The sequence below is a fragment of the Neolamprologus brichardi genome, chromosome 10, assembly GCF_056152115.1.
Source record: "Neolamprologus brichardi isolate AB-2024 chromosome 10, ASM5615211v1, whole genome shotgun sequence".
NCBI classification, from domain to species: domain Eukaryota; kingdom Metazoa; phylum Chordata; class Actinopteri; order Cichliformes; family Cichlidae; genus Neolamprologus; species Neolamprologus brichardi.
The window spans coordinates 25,652,619-25,672,976 of record NC_142113.1 but is presented as its reverse complement, the minus strand read 5'-3'; the positions used below and the strand labels follow the sequence as shown (position 1 = coordinate 25,672,976).

General features: G+C 38.0%; 2 protein-coding genes and 1 non-coding gene across 3 annotated transcripts; 2 read left to right on the top strand and 1 right to left on the bottom strand.

Moving 5' to 3' along the window:
• Positions 1 to 364: 364 nt before the first annotated feature.
• Positions 365 to 475, top strand: trnal-caa (transfer RNA leucine (anticodon CAA)). The gene is made up of 2 exons: positions 365 to 402; positions 430 to 475. It is a non-coding gene; the product is annotated as a tRNA-Leu (tRNA).
• A 1,439-nt stretch (positions 476 to 1,914) lies between these two features.
• pgrmc1 (progesterone receptor membrane component 1) lies at positions 1,915 to 6,748 on the bottom strand. The gene is made up of 3 exons (XM_006785049.3): positions 6,379 to 6,748; positions 4,668 to 4,823; positions 1,915 to 3,973 (listed from the first exon to the last, which is right to left on the bottom strand). Exons 1-3 carry the CDS (start codon positions 6,671 to 6,673, stop codon positions 3,879 to 3,881), a joined length of 546 nt encoding a protein of 181 aa, XP_006785112.1. The 5' UTR covers positions 6,674 to 6,748; the 3' UTR covers positions 1,915 to 3,878.
• A 1,410-nt stretch (positions 6,749 to 8,158) lies between these two features.
• rab24 (RAB24, member RAS oncogene family) lies at positions 8,159 to 19,689 on the top strand. The gene is made up of 9 exons (XM_087847453.1): positions 8,159 to 8,574; positions 9,288 to 9,487; positions 10,999 to 11,067; positions 12,187 to 12,265; positions 13,818 to 13,885; positions 14,571 to 14,670; positions 15,487 to 15,537; positions 16,624 to 16,683; positions 17,842 to 19,689. The coding sequence occupies exons 2-9, from the start codon at positions 9,371 to 9,373 to the stop codon at positions 17,910 to 17,912; spliced, it is 615 nt and encodes a 204-aa protein (XP_087703579.1). The 5' UTR covers positions 8,159 to 8,574; positions 9,288 to 9,370; the 3' UTR covers positions 17,913 to 19,689.
• The last annotated feature ends 669 nt before the right edge of the window (positions 19,690 to 20,358 follow it).

Below are 20,358 nucleotides of genomic sequence, written 5' to 3'. Positions count from 1 at the left end.
CAACCTACTATATTAAAAACCTGTGGAATTAATGCCGATGAATGCTGCTTATTTATGTCAAATTAAACGGATATCCGCTAAAGATAATATAAATGACTACATATTTATCCCACTCTTCTCCATTCCCTGAACGCAGCATCATCACGAGTCCTAAAACGAGCATGCGCAGATAAAGTCTGAACATTAAAAGTGAATACAGAAGATAAATACGCACTTTAAGCTGAGATAAAGTTGTAAAATACCCTCGCATAACTGGCAGTTGCTTTTGTTAAGAAATATAACGACATATATTACAATCAAATCAAATCATAGGCTACACAGTGTTAGGGTTAAGAGCCCTACTAACAACAATGTTGAGCACCGTGTCAGGATGGCCGAGTGGTCTAAGGCGCCAGACTCAAGGATAATCTCCTTCCGCAGAGACGGGACTTCTGGTCTCCGACTGGAGGCGTGGGTTCGAATCCCACTTCTGACACATATCTTTTTTTGGTTAAAATCGATGATACAAAATGATTAGGGTAGGCTGAGTAGGTTATTAGTTAATTTTCAACTATAGTATGAGTTTCTAAAACTTGGCACAGGTGAACGTCATTGTTTTAAGTTTCATGCTTGACATTTTTCGTTGCTTGTTGAAATATAAATACGAAGTGAATGGAATCACATATGGCTGTCTTCCCTGCCAAATATATTGTATTTTTCATTTAATATTATCAGGACAGGTCGGTCTGCTCTGGTTTGTTTATAGACATGAGAATGAAGTAGTTCACAGTTTTGTTATTACAGGACATTTTAAATGTTTAACACATTTCTACAAATTAGTTTATAACTAATTAACAAATTTACCAGCTCAAACATTTATGCTAATGTTCTGAGCTTTCTGCACAAGTACTCACTCTGCATTTTGTAGGAATCATGTGTTTGTCAGGCACAATCCAGGACTTTTTAAAATCAGAGTGCTTTTCAGATGTAAATGAAGTGTGGAAAACTGTTGCAGAAAACACTGTTCCACGTAGATTTTCCGGTACAACTATTACAGAGAAACTACCCAGTGAGTTCTCAGGGTGAAAATATCTTGTTGCTGTAAGAGGTCAGAGGAGGCTCCTATGAGCTGATAGGAAGGTAACAGAAACTCAAATTCAAATTCAAAGTGTTTATTGTCAGTACAGAAGAAATAGCATTCTCTGTGCAATGACATTCTTCCTTTGCTGTCCATTCACAAATGCCAAGTTAGGTAAGGGGTAAAAGAACAAAAATAAAATAAAATAAATAAAAAAGATAAAATAAGGATAAAAAAATAATAAAAAAGATAAATAATTACAAATAAGTAAGTGAAGAAAAGTGTGGTATGCAGATGTCGATGTAGATGGATGTACAAAGGAGCTTAATGTGCAAAGCGACCTGATGTGCAAAATTGCAGTTGAGGTAGGTCAGCTGTTCAGGAGTCTGATAGCAGTGGGGAAAAAGGAGTTGTTGAGTCGGGATGTTCTAGATTCCACACTTCTGAATCTTCATCTCGAGGGCAGTCCATAGCAGTAGTGCTGCTGTTCTTCCTCATGTCCACTATCATCTCCTTTGTCTTATCAGTGTTGAAGGCAAGGTTGTTGTCCTCACACCATGACACGACTCGTTATAACCACGGTATGCAGAACAGCATCTCTGAGCACACAACACACTGAAACTTAAACCAGATGGGCTACATCAGGAAAAGACCACACTGGGTGCCACTCCTGTCAGAAGAGCTTGCGTTGATTCGGCAAATAGGAGACTGGAAAAACATCACATGGTCTAATGTGTCTTAATTTGTGCTGAGCCATTCAGATGGTAGGGTCGGAATTGGGCATAAACATAAAGGCATGTAAACATGTTCAATAAAAATCTAAATATAGATATAGAAAGACACAAGACAGTCAAGTCTTCATATTGTAGTTTTTTTTAATTAAATCAAAAACTCATTTCAGGATTATAACAGTATGACTGTATGATGAATAATATATATACGCATACCAGGAATGTCAACATATTGGATGTTTTGTTTGTTTTAAATGGAAGTTACATAGAAGAAAACATTTCTCTACAGTCAGAAACAACTCCTGAGTTACAAATGAACTCACGTCTGAAGGCTTGAAAACGTTTCAAAGTTTAGCTGTTACGTCCATGACAGCTGATCTGAGGGTTGGTTTTGGTCTCTCTGTCATCATGGATTTAGTGTTAAAATCAAGGTAAACAGAATAAATGGGGGAAATTTTTTTTTCCAAATGTTTGTTTATAGGAGCACCATGGTGACCGCACTTACCATTACGCATTTTTTCTAATTCATTTACTGACAAGGTTTTTACATGTCTACTGCTTTTACAGGTCAAAAAGCAAATTGAGAATGAAAAGAGCAGCAAATCCTTTGTCTGGGATGCTGAATCCAGATGCTAAAATGCTTAACTGCTGTTCTGTGGTAAGATCGCAGGAGACAGCAGAGGAAGAGAGAAGATGGCCTTTCCATGCAGAGGAAACACATCAACCTGCACTGTCACAGTAGTATTATAAAGCTACTTTCAGCTGTTCCCTCCCAAAAGATACCCTTATACAACCCCAAAGGGATCTGTGTCTCTTCCTGGAATCAAACCGGGGATCTTTCACTTGTTAATAGTGACTATGGAGCCACTGATATAAGATCAATCAAATATGTTAAAGGTTCCCACCAAATCTCCTCAAAATCAGCTCATTTTATGGGACAGATTTAGTGTATTTAATTATGCCATGCAAAATTTGACCTTTATACTTGGAATATTTTTTTTCCAGCTACAGGAACTGTTAGGAGTAAACCGAAGGGTAGGGATAACAGACCTATTGTACATCATCATCCTCTTACAGTTTGAACATGCGTGCAGGTACGAATCTTCAGAGATCATCAGTACAACAGGCCTGATGTGAAAGTTAGATGTAGTTTGTAAGGAAAATGTACTTACTCTTATAATTAAAGTGACAATGGACGAGTTTTAGATTTAACTTATCATGTTAGGAACTGCACAATGTAGCGGCTACAGAACAATGACACCAGCAGTGTTTAGACTACCTCCTTTAAGGCCTTGATTTAATGATGCAAGTCTGTGTCAAGGTTGGTCACCAGGTAGCGGGAATGGCGATAGAGTGACCCTGCTGGAAGGTAAAGAGGGTGGTTACCTATGGAGACAGTTCTGTGATTTGATAGTCTTTTAGCTTAAAACAGACATGTGCATTAAAACGCAACTATTGGTCTATAATTAGTGTATTATTGTAGGGTCTTTACAACATAAAGTGCCTTGAGGCAACTGTTATTGTGATTTGAGCCTATAAAATTAAAAGTGAATTGAATTGAGAAAGATCCAATATATGCAAGTATGCAGGGAAAAACTGTATTTAAAAAAAAAAAAACAGTCACACCACAATGGGAGTAAACTCAAAAATACCAGAATTCTGACTCTGACATTGGCTGTCCTGCTTCAGACCTGGATTGATTTTAACCAAAAATCGCTTCCTGAGAGCCTTCAGCGAAACCTGGCAACCATCAACATGAGCTGATCACCTTTTTCAGCACCACATAACTACCAGGAGCTCAACAAAACGCTGGGATTGGTCGGCGGATCAGTGTTTAAGAGATTACACGTAACAGCTCTAAACAATTAAAGAACTCTACATTAGAAAGCTGCATTTCTAACCGTTAATGCCTTCAGACGAGATTAATAAAGATAAACTGAATTCAGTCATTGTATACAAGCCGAGATTGGTCCAAAAGTAGTGGTAGATGGACAGAAGGTGGAGGAGTTTTCCAGCGACCCTATTAGGGTTATCAAATTACCAATATACATTAAGGCATCTTGTTCCCCCTTGTGGTCACGGTTCATGTTTTAGTTCGCCTTCTTGTTTTTTCCTTCCTCGTCATCGGTGTACTCCGTCGGCTCCTCTCCTGGCTTCAGAAGCTTGCCGATGTAGTCGTACTTCACTGAAACGTAGAACAAAAATCGAATTTAAAAAAAGAAAAAGAAAAAAGAACAGAAGGGAAAACAGCCAAGGTCTGCACGTTGCGATCTGCAGCTATCTCACTTTATTAATGTGACCTCACACCAAGGTCACCTGCGTGAGGCGTGAGGTGGGCATGAAACTCAACCAGAGCCGCCTCAAGTTACTCTTTTTCTCATTTTCTTATGAAAATCAAACATTTTATCACTGCAGTTTTGTTTAAGCTCATACAAGCAGTGACATTCACTGATCGCTCTCTCTGTGCTTCTGGGCTGTTTCAGGATAAAGCCCTGAACACATAAATGGCAGAGATGGCCAAAATCTCTTCCTTTTTCACCTCCATGGTTTCAACAGGTTTTTGCAAATTTGCACTATGAGCGTGATGGGAAACAATCTTAAAGCAATCCAGTTGTAATCTGATAAGAGGCTACTGACAGTGAGGAAAATAAATATTTGTGGCTAAAGGGTAAAGGGAGATAATGGATTAAGAGCTGGCAAATCAAACTGCCTGACATACTTGTTAACTGAAACCCTGGTTGATCTAAGTACAGGCTTTATTTTACTATAAATGCTTAGTAAATTATAAAATACACAAGAATTGTAAATCATGTTTAAATTTTTTTCTGTGGCATTTTTGGACCCTAATAACCTGACAGTGTGCTTTATCTTCCACTCACTGGTGAACTGAGACTCCCAATCAGAAAGGCTCTCCTTTTGCATGGAGTTCAGGTCCGACAGGTCGTCGTGTTCATCTTTCAGGCCCTCCTTATCCAGGCAGAAGGTTGCAAGACCTCTGGATGCATCTCTGCCTGCAAACACTCCGTACGGTCCATCTGCAAGGTGAGGAAGACATACGATCAGATGATCGTGCATGGGAAAATATCTTGAATATTTGTCTTTAAATCGTCTTTAAATCTGAGGAAAAATCTGATGTTAAAAAAAGGTTATTTCAAATACAGATAATGATAAATTTCCCCAAAACTCCCCCAAAGATGTGGTTCATATCATTGAGGGTGTTTAAAACTCCTAACGAATGCTGTCTTATCCCAGAGTATACTGAACTAGGTGAGTAACCACCTGCCTCAGTTTGGATTTATTTAAAAGATATAACAAAAAGATCAGCATATAGAGTTAATCAGTCTTTTTTGCCCCCCCCCTCCCCCAAACAGCAAACAACAGCCAGTCCTAAGGTTTTCCTCGAGAGCTGCCAAAGCTTTTTCAACTTCAGGGTAAATTTTAATATAAATGATCCAAACTCCTGAAATGAGACAAACCGTGGAATTTAGGCTACAGGGCAGGGTGTGGAGTGCACTAAGAAAATCTGCATGACGGATGACTATCATGTTGTCCAGAGGTTACAGGCAACAGAGGTTACATTCTTAGATAAGACAAAACCCGTGAGTGCTCACTCTGTGCCCGTTTCCACACAAGTGAAAAGTCACAGAGAAAATTGACTGTGTCCAGGAAATCATCCACATCCAGATACTTCCCTAACTAATTTACTTACCTAATTTTTAAGTTTTGTGTTTTCACGGCCTCAGACTTTTCTTTATATTTTTGGCCATTTACTAAACATATTTTCGGCTTTTATTAATTAAATGGAACTTAAAAAAAAAACTTGTTAAAGATGACAGTCTTGGTGATTTTCACTCTTTCATTTCATCCTCTTAGAAAGTGGTTTTCAGAAATGGGAATGTGCAGCTTAAGTGATTTTGTTTGGTTTAAACCTATTGTTGTCCATTTTCTGTAAAGCTATCATCAGAAACAACTGCTATATCTGTGTCCAAAGCGTTGTGTATTGCATTGATGAGACATCAAGTGAAACTGAACCAGGGCTGGGTTGTACTTTTGTGTAATAACAGTTTGTACCATAAGATGGTGCAGTGAGTTTTAGATCAATTCTGCTTAGTCACTACAAAAACATAGTCAAATTAATTCAAAGTAGTCCAAATGTAAAGCTATAAAAAAAGAACAATCTAGATAACAGCTATTAAGACATTGTTAACAGCACATTCAGACCAATCAGAGACTCTATCTTCTATCTTCTTCTCTATGGACAGAAGAAGCATCAGGTATGTTTTAAACATTGCAGGGATCAAGCCTTTTTTCTAAGGAGAACGCAATGTCTTCATAGACGATCTCTGGCTCCAAGGCCACCGCAGCCCCGATGTTATGAAACGGGATCTCAGTTAAACAACTAAAGGGGGTGTGGCGCCAGCTCCAAGACACAGAAGTCAACTAAAAGTTGTGCCAAGCAGCAACAGTTTTTTTGCATTTGGCGATAGTAACTAAACTAAAACCCACGCTAAACTAACTGCCGTTGGTTTTGTTCGTGGCACGAGGACACCACAGTAACCACTGCACGCGCACGGCTCGCGCGAACGTTACCTGGTCCGTAGAACTTCTTCCCTCTGGTCACGTCAAACACTTTTCCGTTGATGGCCATGAGGATCCGCGGGTTCTGCAGCCCATCGTAGGGCTTCAGCTCCGCAAGCGTAAAATCTCTCTTCTTCATTTTGGGCAGTGGTTTGTCCTCCTCGCTGAGCTCCGGCGGTTTGTCCCCGCGGAAGATTTTGTACAAAAGGAACAAGCAGAGACTGAGCAGGGTCAGATTCAGCGGAGAAGTGAAGATCTCCTGAAAAATTCCACCAGAAGTTAACTCGCTACTCTCTGCTTCGGCCATGTTGTCGTCTCTTTCCCCTGAACCGTGTGTGCTGGGTGGGATTGGTGGAGCCTGACCTCACACTACTCAACGGCTTTGGGCCGAGCCAGCGCTTGTGATCCCTGGACCAATCACAGTTCTCTCTCACCCTTACAGTCCGCTGTTTGGACCAATCAACGTCTTCTAAGTGCCTCCATAGATATCGTACTTTGTCCATGTAACAATCATCTGTGGAGGCCAAAAAAAGTCTAAAAAACGCCAAAAACAACAAGAAAGTTACGGTGCGACATGAAACCCCGACTAAAAGAAGATATAAAAGACTACAAACAGTTATGTAATACAACCACAAACAAATTAAACAAAACAGAACATAAATTAAATACAAAGATGCAAATTTATACAAATGCTTCTTAATTCCTTTGTGTTCATTTTGGATGTTTTTTACTGCATCTTGTGTTTTTTGTGTATGTGGTCTTTGTTTTCTTCATTTGGTCCCCGAATTAAATTAATGTCCTTGGTCCTGTGGTGGATATCGTCAATAATCTATCATACAACCTGTACCAGTTTTTTCAGTTGTGGAGTTTTATAAGAGTCAGGTACTTATTTCTGTAATATATCAGGTGAAACGTCTGGAACATCTGTCCAATTTCTAAAAGTTTTGTTTACATACTTTAGAAAAATGGATATCAAAATAAACTACACTGCACAGTCTGACATTCTGCATACAATCTTTTATATTGATAACTTTACACAAAAAACTAACAATTATTTATTCTGTTTTAGGACTGATTAATATGACAAGTCTTTAATTAGTTCCAAAACAGAATAAATAAATAATAAATAAGTAAATAAAGATATATTTCTATAAAAAAAGTAAATGTAAACAAAAACAGGCTTAAAATGTTTAGAAGGTTCCAGCACAACTACACAATGGCTACATATTCCTATTAAAAGATATAAAATGACCACCACAAAAAAGTTATGTTATTATAGGACAGACACAAACAAATTAAACAAAGCAACACACATAAAACAAACACAGAGACGCAAAATGACGGAAACGCGCTTCTTTGGACTCGGTATAAAAGTGTTTTTGGTTGTTTTATGTCTTTTTGTGACTCTCTGTTACTTTTGAATAAAAATATTTTTATAAAATAAAGTTTAAAAAAGTGGATCATTTTCTTGTGCCTGGTGGTCTCATTCAATAATTAATGCTTGAGATAAATATATTCATGAATTAATTGTATAATATGCTAAATCAATACATATTATTATTATGTGAGTAACTTGTAATCTTGTATTCTTCTAGATTTAAGTCTCTTTTATAAAATTCTGGGTGGTTTTTTGATGAGATTAAGGTGCACACAAGCATACTGAATTAAATAATACCAGCAAAAAGCTGTGGTTGTGGTAGAGTCATTTGTGGCTTTCAACATCCGTCGATTGTGTCATGAAACTCGGTCCACTTCCTCTTGGAAACCGCCTCTCTCCGGTCTTTGGTTCCCACCCAAACAAACAAAGCTCAGCTGGCGATTTTTTTCCTCACAGAAGCGACACTCAGCTTCGTGTCCGCCCCAGCTGCAATAACCTGAACCTGTTTTCAGAGGACTGGATTCCTGATAACCAGAAACCATGACCAGTTGGCTCCCGTGTGTTCCGGTAACACGCTCAGCTGACTGAAGGCTTGTTTATAATTTCACTCATTGCGCAACAATAATAACGTTACCGAGCTAACCCCCAGCGCTACCAGTGCTAACACTACCCGGCTCTGCGAGGCTGGGAGCAGAGATGAAGAGCGAGCCGACGGCTGCTGTGTCCACTTTAAAGCGGATTTGATAGACGGGGCTCAGCCTTTCGTTTTGGTTCCTGCTGGGAGGAGATCTGATGCTACGAGAGATTTGTTGAGTCAAGCTAGCTACCCGGTGAGTTTTGGTGTTTTTATATGTAGGCTAGCCCAACTCGGGAGCCTTGAAACCCTGTAAAGATAATGCTCGGCCGTGTTTGAGCAAGTAAGCTAGCTGGATCATTTCTAGCTTCATGCAAGGTAGTAAAACCACACCTTTGCCTTTTTTTATTAAGAGAAAATAAAAGAAAGAGACTTTAGTAAAACTCAAATTAAAGCTAACTCTTTATCTCAGGAATAGAAATACACCTAGTAAGACTTAGTTTTCCTTTTAAATTCAGGTTATCTTAAAATAATATAGTAAAGTACATAGTGTATAAATATTTAATCTACGTTATGATAATTAGTGGTTATTTTCAATGACAAGTGCAGCAGTTATTTGGTAGTAGCTATAATTTTAAAGGAAATAATTCGTGTTTTATGTTGTTAGTCAGATTAAACTAGAAATTAAAGCTACACTCGTACCCTTTTCTTTGCCACTTTTGTGTAGGTTTTTGAGGGTTGGGTCTTACTGCTGCAGTTTTGTTTCACTTTCATCTTTGAAAAAATAAGAAAAAGAATGCATCCAGAGATTCAAATCGTAACAAAATGATTGTGAGATTCCCTGTGAAGTAACTATGGTGTTAACAGACTCCTACAGAAGGGGTGAGGATTTAAGTTGATTATTTCTCATTGTTTCCAGTGCATGATTTATAAAGTTCAGTCTCTAACTCGTGTATTTTCTCTTTTCAGCTGCCTTATAAATCAACTTCCCTCTGCTCTCCCTTGTTTGCTGTGCCGTGGTCTCTCCTCTGGCTTTTCCAGACGCCATCGTTATGACCGCAATGCGTGTGGACGTCAAAGTGGTGATGCTAGGAAAAGAGAGCGTGGGAAAGACTAGTCTGGTGGAGAGATATGTTCACCATCGCTTCTTGGTGGGCCCGTACCAGAATGTGAGTGTCAGCTGCTCCACTTCAATTTTCCATGTTGGTCTGCTGCCTCCATGAAGAGCTTCAGTTTTAACTTTAGCCCCAGGGAGGCTGTGGTAACAGAAGATCAAGTCTGTGATTGTTTCAATGCGTCAAAGCTCTGACAGGAAGTAGGGTTGCAGTAATGTTTTAGTACATTTCTGCAAGCTATTGCTGCATTTTGCATAAATAATAACAGTATAGTAAACATTCTATATATACCACCTTTGCAAAGGGCTTTGACAAACAGACAAACACAGAACAATCAATGGTAGATCCAAACATTAAAGTTGGACAAAAAATGTAAACTTATACATGTATAAGAAAAGAATAAAGGGAGCCTGGAAGGCAAAACTATAAGGTAAGACATCAAGTAAAAGAGAGTTCTAAGAGGTGGTTACCCACTCTGCAAGCCTAATCTCCTCAGGTAGGTAATTCCAAAGTGGGGACCTTCAGATGTAGGTCTGGAACAACCAGGAGGCCCCACCTAAGGATTTAAGGCTCCAGCTCACTCATTTCTGCAGCTGTGCACCTATGAGCCAGACATCCTCAATTCTATCTTGTAAAGGAAGCTGCTGTGTTGATGACTTTCTCCATGTGAGAGTGTGAAAGTATTGGTTTTATCCTCACAGTGTTGGCCTCCCTCGAGCTTAGGTGTGGCCAATGCAACAGGCTTTTAACAAAGTGAACCATCTTCACCTATGAGCCTTATTTTAAAGTGATTCCAATTAAATATGACTGCATCATAAATTGTTTTCTTAGACCCAACAGGATTAATGGCATTTGTTTTATATCTTGGACCACTTCTAATTGCACCATGTGACAATACTGTGAGGTGCAGAAAGTTTGATGATCCAATTAATCATCTCACATAATCAAGTCTTTTTCCCGCCATGGTTCGTTTATTCCAGCTAGGTGTCACACCGGTTTTATACAAGTCATTAGCCTCTTTAAAGCAGCAGGAGTTAACCCAAAGTGTCTTCTGGTTTAGGCAAACCTGTTAGCCTTCCAAGTCTCCAAAAACACAAACACTAAAATAGAAGACGTAAGTAAACACACATCATGTTTAAAATCTACAAATGGAAACAAAAACCAATTAACTTCAAAATGATAAAAAATAGCTTTTAATGTTATTCAAAGTGCATATTTAGGATTTTCTGGAAAATCTAGATATTGCTTACATTTCCTACAACACTCATGTAGAAAACACCTGTGGATCTTTACTTAAAGCTCCTCCAGCAAGCCACCTCTCTTCCTTTCCTCTGTCCTCCAGATGGATTTTAGGAGACATGAAGTCTTTCAGTATGACGCAATGAGATTGATTTCTGTGTCAAAACCTGCGTACATTTCGAGGAGGCACAAATTAGAGAAATGAGAAAAGCTTTAAGAAAAACGAAATCCACATATCATCTGACAAATATCAATCTAACATGGCTGAAAGCAGTCATATCATATGTTTGCAGTGTCTAACCCCACCGTTTCTCTCTTTCTGACAGACCATCGGTGCTGCTTTTGTTGCCAAGCCAATCCAGGTGGGAGAGAAAGTGATTACTCTTGGAATATGGGTGAGTTAGAGGCTGCCTAAAATGCACATGCTTTGTGATAGTCAGTCGTTTCACATTTGATCCCTTTCTTGCAGTTCAATGAGCTGATGGAAGATTCATAAACCCAAAAAGGAATTTCTTATATTTCCCTTTTTTTTTCTTTTTTTCAAAATTTCCTCTGTTTGAAGACCGGAAAATAGCCATGAGTAAGAGCAAAGCCAGTCTGCTGTCATTTGTCCTGCTGAAGTTGCTACTTTATGCTGTTAAAAGGTTCATACTAACAGTAACTCGGTCTATTTTTTTCCAAACCCAACTACCCACTGCACTCATGGTGTCACAACTTCAAAGTTATTGGAACCAAGAGAACTAATATTGCTAAGCTTTGCTATGTCACAACCAAAACTTCCTCAACACAATAAAACTTTATGTATGTATTCCAATAAAAGGTCCAGAATTTTCCTTTTTGTGCACCATCAGCCAAGCTGACTTGTCTCCACCCCATGTTATGCTTTTGTCCCTACAGGCCTTTGTGTTGTTTGTGTTGATCACATTTCCAAAGACCTAGCTTTTAACTGACTACCTGGTTTCTATTTTAGGAAAATAACCAGCCTCTTTATATCTTTAATATAATCATACTTAAATTACTACCTAACTGAAGGTTGATGATTATGAATTTTCCTTTCAGAATAGATTAATGTCATCAGCATGTACCCAGTATTAATGTATCTTAACTTTAATTTAAATTAGTTGATGTTAGTGCCAGTTAGAAGAACTCTCTGCATAGCTGTCCTGACTCAACCTGCTAATGTCAGAAGCTAAACAAATGGTTTCCCTGTGTGAATGTGGAAACTATGTAAAAATGATGGCGTGTGTGTGGGTGGATGCAAATAGTTATTAATGAAAGTGGTTTTTTATCATATCTCATATGAATGGCAATAAGAATAGAGGTAAAAAAAATACATAATATTAATTTGACCTGTAAAATTTTGGAACCACAGCCTGTTGCGGCATAAAGATAAATCATTTGAGCTGTTTATTATAGCTTTAAACAAAAAGTTAAGGCTTCTCTCCTGACCATTTCATCACCGTTTAAGTTCCAGTTCCAGTTAGTTCATCTCTTCTCTTGTGTTTCCCACTCAGGACACAGCTGGATCAGAGCGTTACGAAGCCATGAGCAGAATCTACTACAGAGGAGCTCGAGCCGCCATCGTCTGCTATGGTAAATCTATACTTTTACAGTGAAGAGGAGATATTCCTACGTTAATAACTTCACTGGATACTCACCCTGACTTCCTGTCAAAATCAGCTGATATTTGTTGTGTGCGTTGAAAGTTGGTGCTTCTTAATTATCCTTGTTTTTCCATTGTTTTTGGTGCCTAGTAACTTAAACTTAACCTAAATACACGAGTTAGCACAATAATTTTTTTAGGGCTGAAAAACACATTTAAGAGCAATTTGACAACCACTTCAGTGTTGCAACAAAATCGCGTTTGTTAAGCAGCTTTGAGTATCAGTATCAAGAATGTCAGGTTGGCCGGTGTGCAAATTAGCACAGTGGTGCTGATAATTATGACACGCATATCTGGTTTATAAAGGTGATGGTGTTCACTCACTTTCAGTCACAGCCAGGTTGAATTTCATGATACGTTCTTTTAATAGGTGAGTCGTGACTGTTAATGTGTTACAAGGGGACCACAAGAACTGTGACAAGTCAGCTTGGCCTGCGTTTCTTTTCTTAGTTTCAGATTGTGTTTTCCCACCCTCATAAATTCAGAAGTTATGAGGGCTCAAAACGAAAGTGTGGGTCGGCTTCAGTACCAGTTCTGCTCAGTGCTACCACAGCTCACTCGAGGCAGCAGTTTCCATTTCATAAACGAGACGTCCTGCCCATCACTGCACTCTGTAAAACAGTCAGTAGAATCCTTCAAAGGCAGGTGCACTGACTCGACCTGGTGATGATTTCAGCAGGTGAAGTGTAAATCAAACTGGTGTTGTGATGTCAGGTTTGAGCTGTTGTGTAGAAAAATGTTTCAGCATGTTGTGGGCATTTTAATCCGACTTTAAATAATCATGTTACAGATTACAGATTACAAGATTACAGCTACCACTGATATAATTTTTCTTTGTGAAGCAATGCTTTGGGCTGTTTCAACTGTGCACATATGACAGTGCTGTGGAAAATTTGAAACCGGTTCTCAAGCAGCACCGCTTTTCAATTCCAGTCTGTAATCTCTGTATATTTTCCTATTCACTATCATTTATTGTGACAGAAAGGTCCCATTTCCATCTAAGGTCTTGGAAAAACCAGAGGTGGCAACAACGGCTATTTTAGGCGTTTGAAACCACAGCTTTCTGATAGAAGATATGTACGGTTGTGCTTTGCAATCTATAATATCAAATTTGTCAATGGCAAAAGAAATTGAGTTTAGGGATACAATATTTCTCAATCCTTTTGAATGGCAGTAATGCATTATTAGTTTATGTCTTTCAGTGTATTACCCCATTTCCTAGAATCGGCATCAAGGAATCCTGGCTTGAGTGTTAAGAAGTAAACTAGTTGGTGTGGTGTTGGCCTCTAACCAAAGAGCCACTGTCCAGTCCTGAACTGCTTTCAGATCTGTGTCTTTGTTCCACATTGGGAAACTTTGTAAAAATAGTCGGTGGATAGTCATTCCCCAGCAGATTAGTCACACTGTGCGTGCACGTGCATGTGTGTGTCTAGACAAGGATGTTGAATACTGAAAAGTCTGCTGTATATTTTTGGCTTTCAGATCTGACTGACAGCAGCAGCTTCCAGCGAGCTCGCTTCTGGGTCAAAGAGCTGCAAAACTATGAGGAGGTAAGATGGTTTCTTTCATTGAAATGATTGCACGTCATTTGATATGTGATTTTTTTTTCACACGGCCAACAGTCATCTTAACATGGTAGCTCAAAAGGGTTTTGGGGGCATTCAGTTTTAAACCATAAGTAAAGTTAGCAAATTGCATTTACAATAGCAATACAATAGCCGATTTATACAATAAAATTATATTATGATGGTGTAACTCTGCTAGTTGGCTCTGTTGGTTGCTAAATCGGGGTTTCAGTGTAATTACCTCTGAGGTAATCAGGCCTCCATTTTGTAAAGCAGTCAGTTTATATGCATCTGTTAGGATAATGAAGCACTGAAAAAACACTGTCTCATTCTGAACTCTATTTCAGTCCTTTACACAGCTGAAAGTACCATATATTTAAAGCAGGCAATATCTAATCAAATAAGACTCAGCTTGATGGATGTGATCAGATGGTTCAGTTTGTAGTAAAAAATATAAGAGTTCAGTCCACAACCTTATGGAAGATTGTTTGTATTTTATTTGATTGTTTTATTGATCTAGATAAATGTATGTGTTATTACTATCTGTGGCCGCACAGTCTGCTGTCAGCGAGGTTTACTTGAAGCTGAAGTCCCACATTGGATTTCTGAAATTTCTATCATGTCAGTAATGGACATTGTGTTTTATTCTGGTGTGTGTCGTGCACTGCAGCACTGTAAGATCTACCTGTGTGGCACCAAGAGCGACCTGATCCAGGAAGACCGGAGTCTTCGCAAAATCGACTACCACGACGCTCAGGACTTTGCTGAAGGTGAGCGCAGTGGAGTGTAGACATGCAGAAAGATTACGCTGTAACATGTTTTCTTTCTGAGACGGTGGCCTGGTCAGAAGTGAATTAACATCAGTATGGTTAACAGTATGCATTACTTTAGAAAAGAGTTGAGCAATAGTCTTGTGGTTTCTTTCAGGTTACTGATTTCTGATTTTCGAAATTTTCAAATTCCTAAAGTTGAGGCATTCATAATTTTCTAAAATGTAAACATAAATACATAAAATATGGAAGAATAAAAAACCTAGTTCGGTTGTTTATTGTATAAAGCTAGTCAACTTTGTCTTTTATATGTGAACAAATTTACAGACAGTTTCAGTTGTATCCACAGTGTCACTTAAAAATACCCCGAGTGTTTAGTACATGAGTCATTTTCCTTACTTTATATACTGTAAATATGTGTTTGAACTCTATAAATGATCGTCAGTTGTGGAAAAATGATTTATAGTTGATTCCTTGAATGGTTCTGATATTTTCTTGTCTTTTTCTTGAACATTTACATCCAAGACAGCTTTAAGAAACCAGTCAGATGTGTTGACAAAGTTGATCATTTAACCTTAAAAACAGGATTTTCCACGTGCGCAGTCATGTTTGAAACTGGGGGAAAGATTGTGTACTGTAGAGCTTGTGAACACTCTGGATGTTGTTAAAAGGATGTTAAGAAATCTCTAACTTCTGTCTGCTTTCTCTGTGTGATCAGCCCGAGTTGCAACACAAACACAATTTCTTTTCGCTTGCATAAGTTTGTCCTTCAGACTGACTGATGTTTAACCTGAATGTTCTGGTTAATATTCACAGAGATTGGTGCACAGCACTTTGAGACCTCCAGTAAAACAGGGAATAACGTAGGTGAGTTCAACCTCGAGTCACCGGAAGACTTCATGTAACACAGGTTGTTGGCTCTGACTGCAGCATTGTTGATGAGTGAGGAAGTGAGCTGTAGCATTAAAAATATGGGTATGTTTTCGTTAACATGCAGGATGATCAGAGGATGGTCAGAACACAGCATGGCAGATACAAGTTGGCTCCTCATAAAAGAAGCTTGAAGCTGCTGCAGATACCCACTCAGCTTTGGATTAAATGTATTTCTTAGCAGTGTTGTATGTGCAAATGAAAGCCTTTCAGTTTTTGATTGGAAACATTTCAAGAGTATCAAAACTGTTGCTCTTTGGCAGCTTTTCTGTCTGTAAAAATGAAACACAGGGGTCAAACTTCGACACATACGATTCTTCACAAAAGCAGGAGGCAGAAGGAAGGTTACACAGGGTGACCGCTTAAGATCTGAGTAGTGCATCATGAGGTTTTCAAATTGGTGTGTGTAGCCAGAATCAAACAGGGAGAAACTGACATGACAAAATCCACCAAAATGGCATAAAAAGTAGGTTACTGATTCACCCAAGTCCACCTTTTTTTTTTGTTTACCCAAGAGAATCTCTGCATATTTTCACACCCTTCTTCAAACAAAACAGCTGACATGTACTGGACAAATGCTATTTTTAAGTTACTTATTAGCACACACAGTTTTAATATGTACTGGTAAATTTTGTGCACTTAAGAGTTTTTCTCTTTTTTTTATGCGAGTGTGATCAAAGAGTGTTACCATAATTTTCCGCTAATCACAGCCAGACATATTTAATTTACTTCCTGACAAGAGAAAATATTTAATCTAAGAAACTTAATGAATGGATTAATTAATTGGTAGATTATTGCCAGTATTATAGTGTGAGGCCATGGCTGAATCTGATGATTAAAGTCTAATTAAAAGAAGAGCGTTGTCTCTTTTGTGGCTTTTAGCATTCTCTCGCTGGATGCAGGTTTTGGAGCATCTCTTATCAGCCTGCTTACACTAAAAGAAGCTATTGCATGCTGTACACCAGGTTTTAGGAATACGAACTGATGGAAACTGACAGGCCTCATTCTTCCTCTGCTTTCCAGATGAGTTATTCCAGAAAGTTGCCGAGGATTACAACAGCACTGCTTTCCAGTATATGACAGGTAAGCGTGTCGTTCATGTACACAGATTGTTTTTGTTATCTTTATATCAATTCATGTGGCAGGGGTAATGGAAAGTTGTGTGAAGTTATGTTATCCGTAGCAGAATTTACTGCAGAACTTTCAGGCAAATCTAATTTTTTAAAGTTAAAGGTTTAGCATCTGTGCAGAAAATATTTACTTTTACACATCTACAAACATGTTTGAATTAAAGAAAAGCATGGAAGTAACAAAGGATTTAAAAAAAAAAAAAGCCCTCGACTTTTATTTAATGACTTTATATTTAATTTACTTTATTGCAATTTGTTGTTACTCCATCAAAATCAATAGTTCATCTATATTATGATGTTAAACTAGCACACAGTTGTATGGAATACAAGTCAACATACTTTATATCTAAAGATTTTTTTTTCTAGTAGTATTAAAAGAAATACTTTTTAAAATAAAAAAATAAGAAACCAAGTTATAACATTTTACAAACAATTTTATTTAATTTTTTAACTTTTTTGCACTAAAGTTAATAAAAATCCTTTCAGAATATGTAATAAATAAACAATGCTGAGACCAATTGGTTCTTTTTTTTTTCTTTTTTTTTTGGTCCAAGAATTTCTGTTTGGTAAATGTATAGCTGAGATTTAGACACTATAGTATTAGTGCTCAGATGGGATGGTGCATGAGGGATCACATTTTGGGCTTTTAAATAATATTAATCCAAAATAAAAAAGCAGAATTTAACTGTGACACAAGTGATATGAAGTAGCCATTCATACTTAGAAAATATCAGTGGTCCCAGAAATGATCCCTGAGGAACACCATCATAAAATGGAGTGAGTTACAAATTACTGACCTATAATATAGTAGATGGGGGACCTTATAGGAAAGTTTAGACTTTGGAGAAATATATCTATTATCTTTGTTGCTAAAATTTGGGGGGAAAAAGACCAGTACCAGTCTTTCTCTTTTCTTTTTAGATGTGAATATAAAGTTAGAGCTTTCAGCTAATTGACTTAAATGGGAAATGGGTGAAACAGGTTTCCTTAGGTTTGGCAGGACTTTCTTTAATCTATACAAACTATCAAAATGTAAAAGCAATATGCAATGTGTTTATCTCCTGAAAATGATCTCAAACTAATTTAAAGTCCTATCACTTCTGTTTCATAGCAGAGGAAACGGGCGTCGACTTAGGCCAGAAGAAGGACTCGTATTTCTACTCCTGTTGTCACAACAACTGATGCTGGGGAGCAGGACAGGAAGTGTTTGCATTCCCTCAGCTGGAGTCAAACCTGGAAATGCTGGAAAGCTGTAACTCATCTATGAATGTGGTACCAAATCACAAAAAGGAAAATCAAACAAAACTCTTTATACTTTGTTGGATATGTTTTCTTTTGTGCCATAATGAACTGAGAGCTGCAAGACTTTGGGGAAGAGGATCCTCAACTGCTGGGTGGTGAGGGATTTAAAGACCACCACACCCACTTTTTTCACCAAGTTATTCATATTTATCACCATATCAACTTGTGACTTTCCTGCAGCCCACAGGGCGATAAGCCTCCCCAAGTTCACAGTGTTAAACAATCAGAAGCAACGCTGTGGTTGGACAACAGCCTGCAGTGGTAAGGGTGTGGGATCCTCACTGAAGCCAGACTGAAAGAGATAACTCGATTGATGCTGTGTGTTTTAGCGGTTGCTGTGTTTTGGGAGGGGGAGTGGTTTGTTTACAAATGCTGATTTTGTTTACCTCCAACTGTATTTAACATTGTTGTGGAAACACATCTGTCAGTCCTGCTCATGTTCAGTGGAGGCTACGCAGATGGAGAAGCCAGCTAGGATGAAGTGTGTCAGAAAACTACTTGTGTTCCTGCTCTTAATTAAAGCTGGGGTAGGCAACATGACCCATAATAACCTTTCAGGAGGGCACTAGACTCATGCACCTCCTCTACGCTCTGATATTAGGCTTTAAAAGAAATCAATCAGTTAAGTTTAAAAAAAAAAAAAAGCCTGAGTAAGAATTCATATGTGGTAGCTTATTGGGTTTTGCAGAAGGATTTTTACCCAGAAGAGTAGGGTTTGAATCCTGTGTGGAGACCAAACTAAGCCCATGCTTCAGGATGAAGGTTGTAGATTCTGGCACGATCTTGGTTTGTCTTTTCTAGTTTTCTACCCGCTGCATTTTTAAGTGAAATACTTGAAAAACTGGCAAAACACACAACATTTTTCTTTATATAGAGGCCTTTACAGTAACAGTACATCTTTTGCCATGTGTTAGCCACGAAAGCGCTGTACGCTGCCACTACTCAGACTTGTTCTGCATTTGTCCTAGTTGCCACTCAAGGTAGTGCACCAACACCCACAAACCCCCCAAAAACTGTGGCCCAAAAAACATAATTCCCAAAGACAAAATAATTTAAATAATAATGCCTGAATTGGGTGTAAATTCCCCCCCCCCCCCAAAAAAAATCCAGTATGAAGTCCAATAAACAAGAACACTAAATGCTGCTAAAACAGATCTGTTTTGCATCATAAACTACGATTTCTGTAAAAACGTCCAAAAAATAAGCTGGTTTTAAGGAGGTGACTAACAACACGCCCACATATCTGTAATTAAATTGCATGGCCTGAGCTGCCTAAAAGAACATTTTTAGGGAATGTTACTTTTCTACAAATAATCTACTGTTTTTCTAAGTTTGAATGCATCTCTCAAAGAAAGAAATATGTCTGACAGATTTCTAGCAGGAAAATCTTGGAATGTTCAAATGATTTCAGGAAGAAGCTCTTCTGCAGAAGGACGATCAGCGAAAAGCCTCGTGGGCTAACATTGTAATGTCCCACAAACATTTAAAGCTATATTTAAGATTCGAGTCACTAATTTATTGCCTTTTAAGTTGTACTGCGCAATGGACTTGTAGGTTGCTGCTTTGATGTGTCGATGTTCAATATTGATGCAAATATTTTTTAAAAAACAACTGATGTCCACATCTCTTCTGAAAAATAAAAGGCTCATTCCAAGAATGTTTCAGAACGCAGATAGATTGTAAGTTTTAAGTTTGAATTGATCCACAGTATTTTGCTTGTGTGTAATATTTGGCAAAGACTGACAAAAATACTGTATATGCACAATTTTAGCATTGGATTGCATATCAGCATAAATCTTTGCACGTTTGCCTACAGAAGTGAATTCGAGGAATACTTAAAAACCTTTTTTGATTCAGGTTGGTATGTTTGGCTTTTTATCCCCCACTTACAGCCCACTTTAGTTGATCGGACCAGTGAAACTCTCCTTTTTCTTGATATAAATAAGTTTTAACTACACACTTAATCCAGGACATATTTTAGTATTAGAAAAATAAGTGCAATTTCAAAAGCATAAAAAATGCCGCAATGAAGGAAATCTGTCACCATGACTCTTTGGGCATAAAGTGTAAGAAATAAATGGAAAATAATGGAAAAAGTTGTGGTAACTTATTGCCCAGACTGTCCTGTCGTAATTCACAAAATATCATATTTAAAAATATATATATATATTTCTATATATCTATAGTAGTGAAAACATACTAATTTGGACCCTTGACTTGTGTGATTTATTTTAATTAAATAATAATGTGGTATAATGTAATTATTTTAAAAATTGACATTATTGGCTTTAAAAAGCATCCAAGTATCTCACAGATCTCTTTTCAG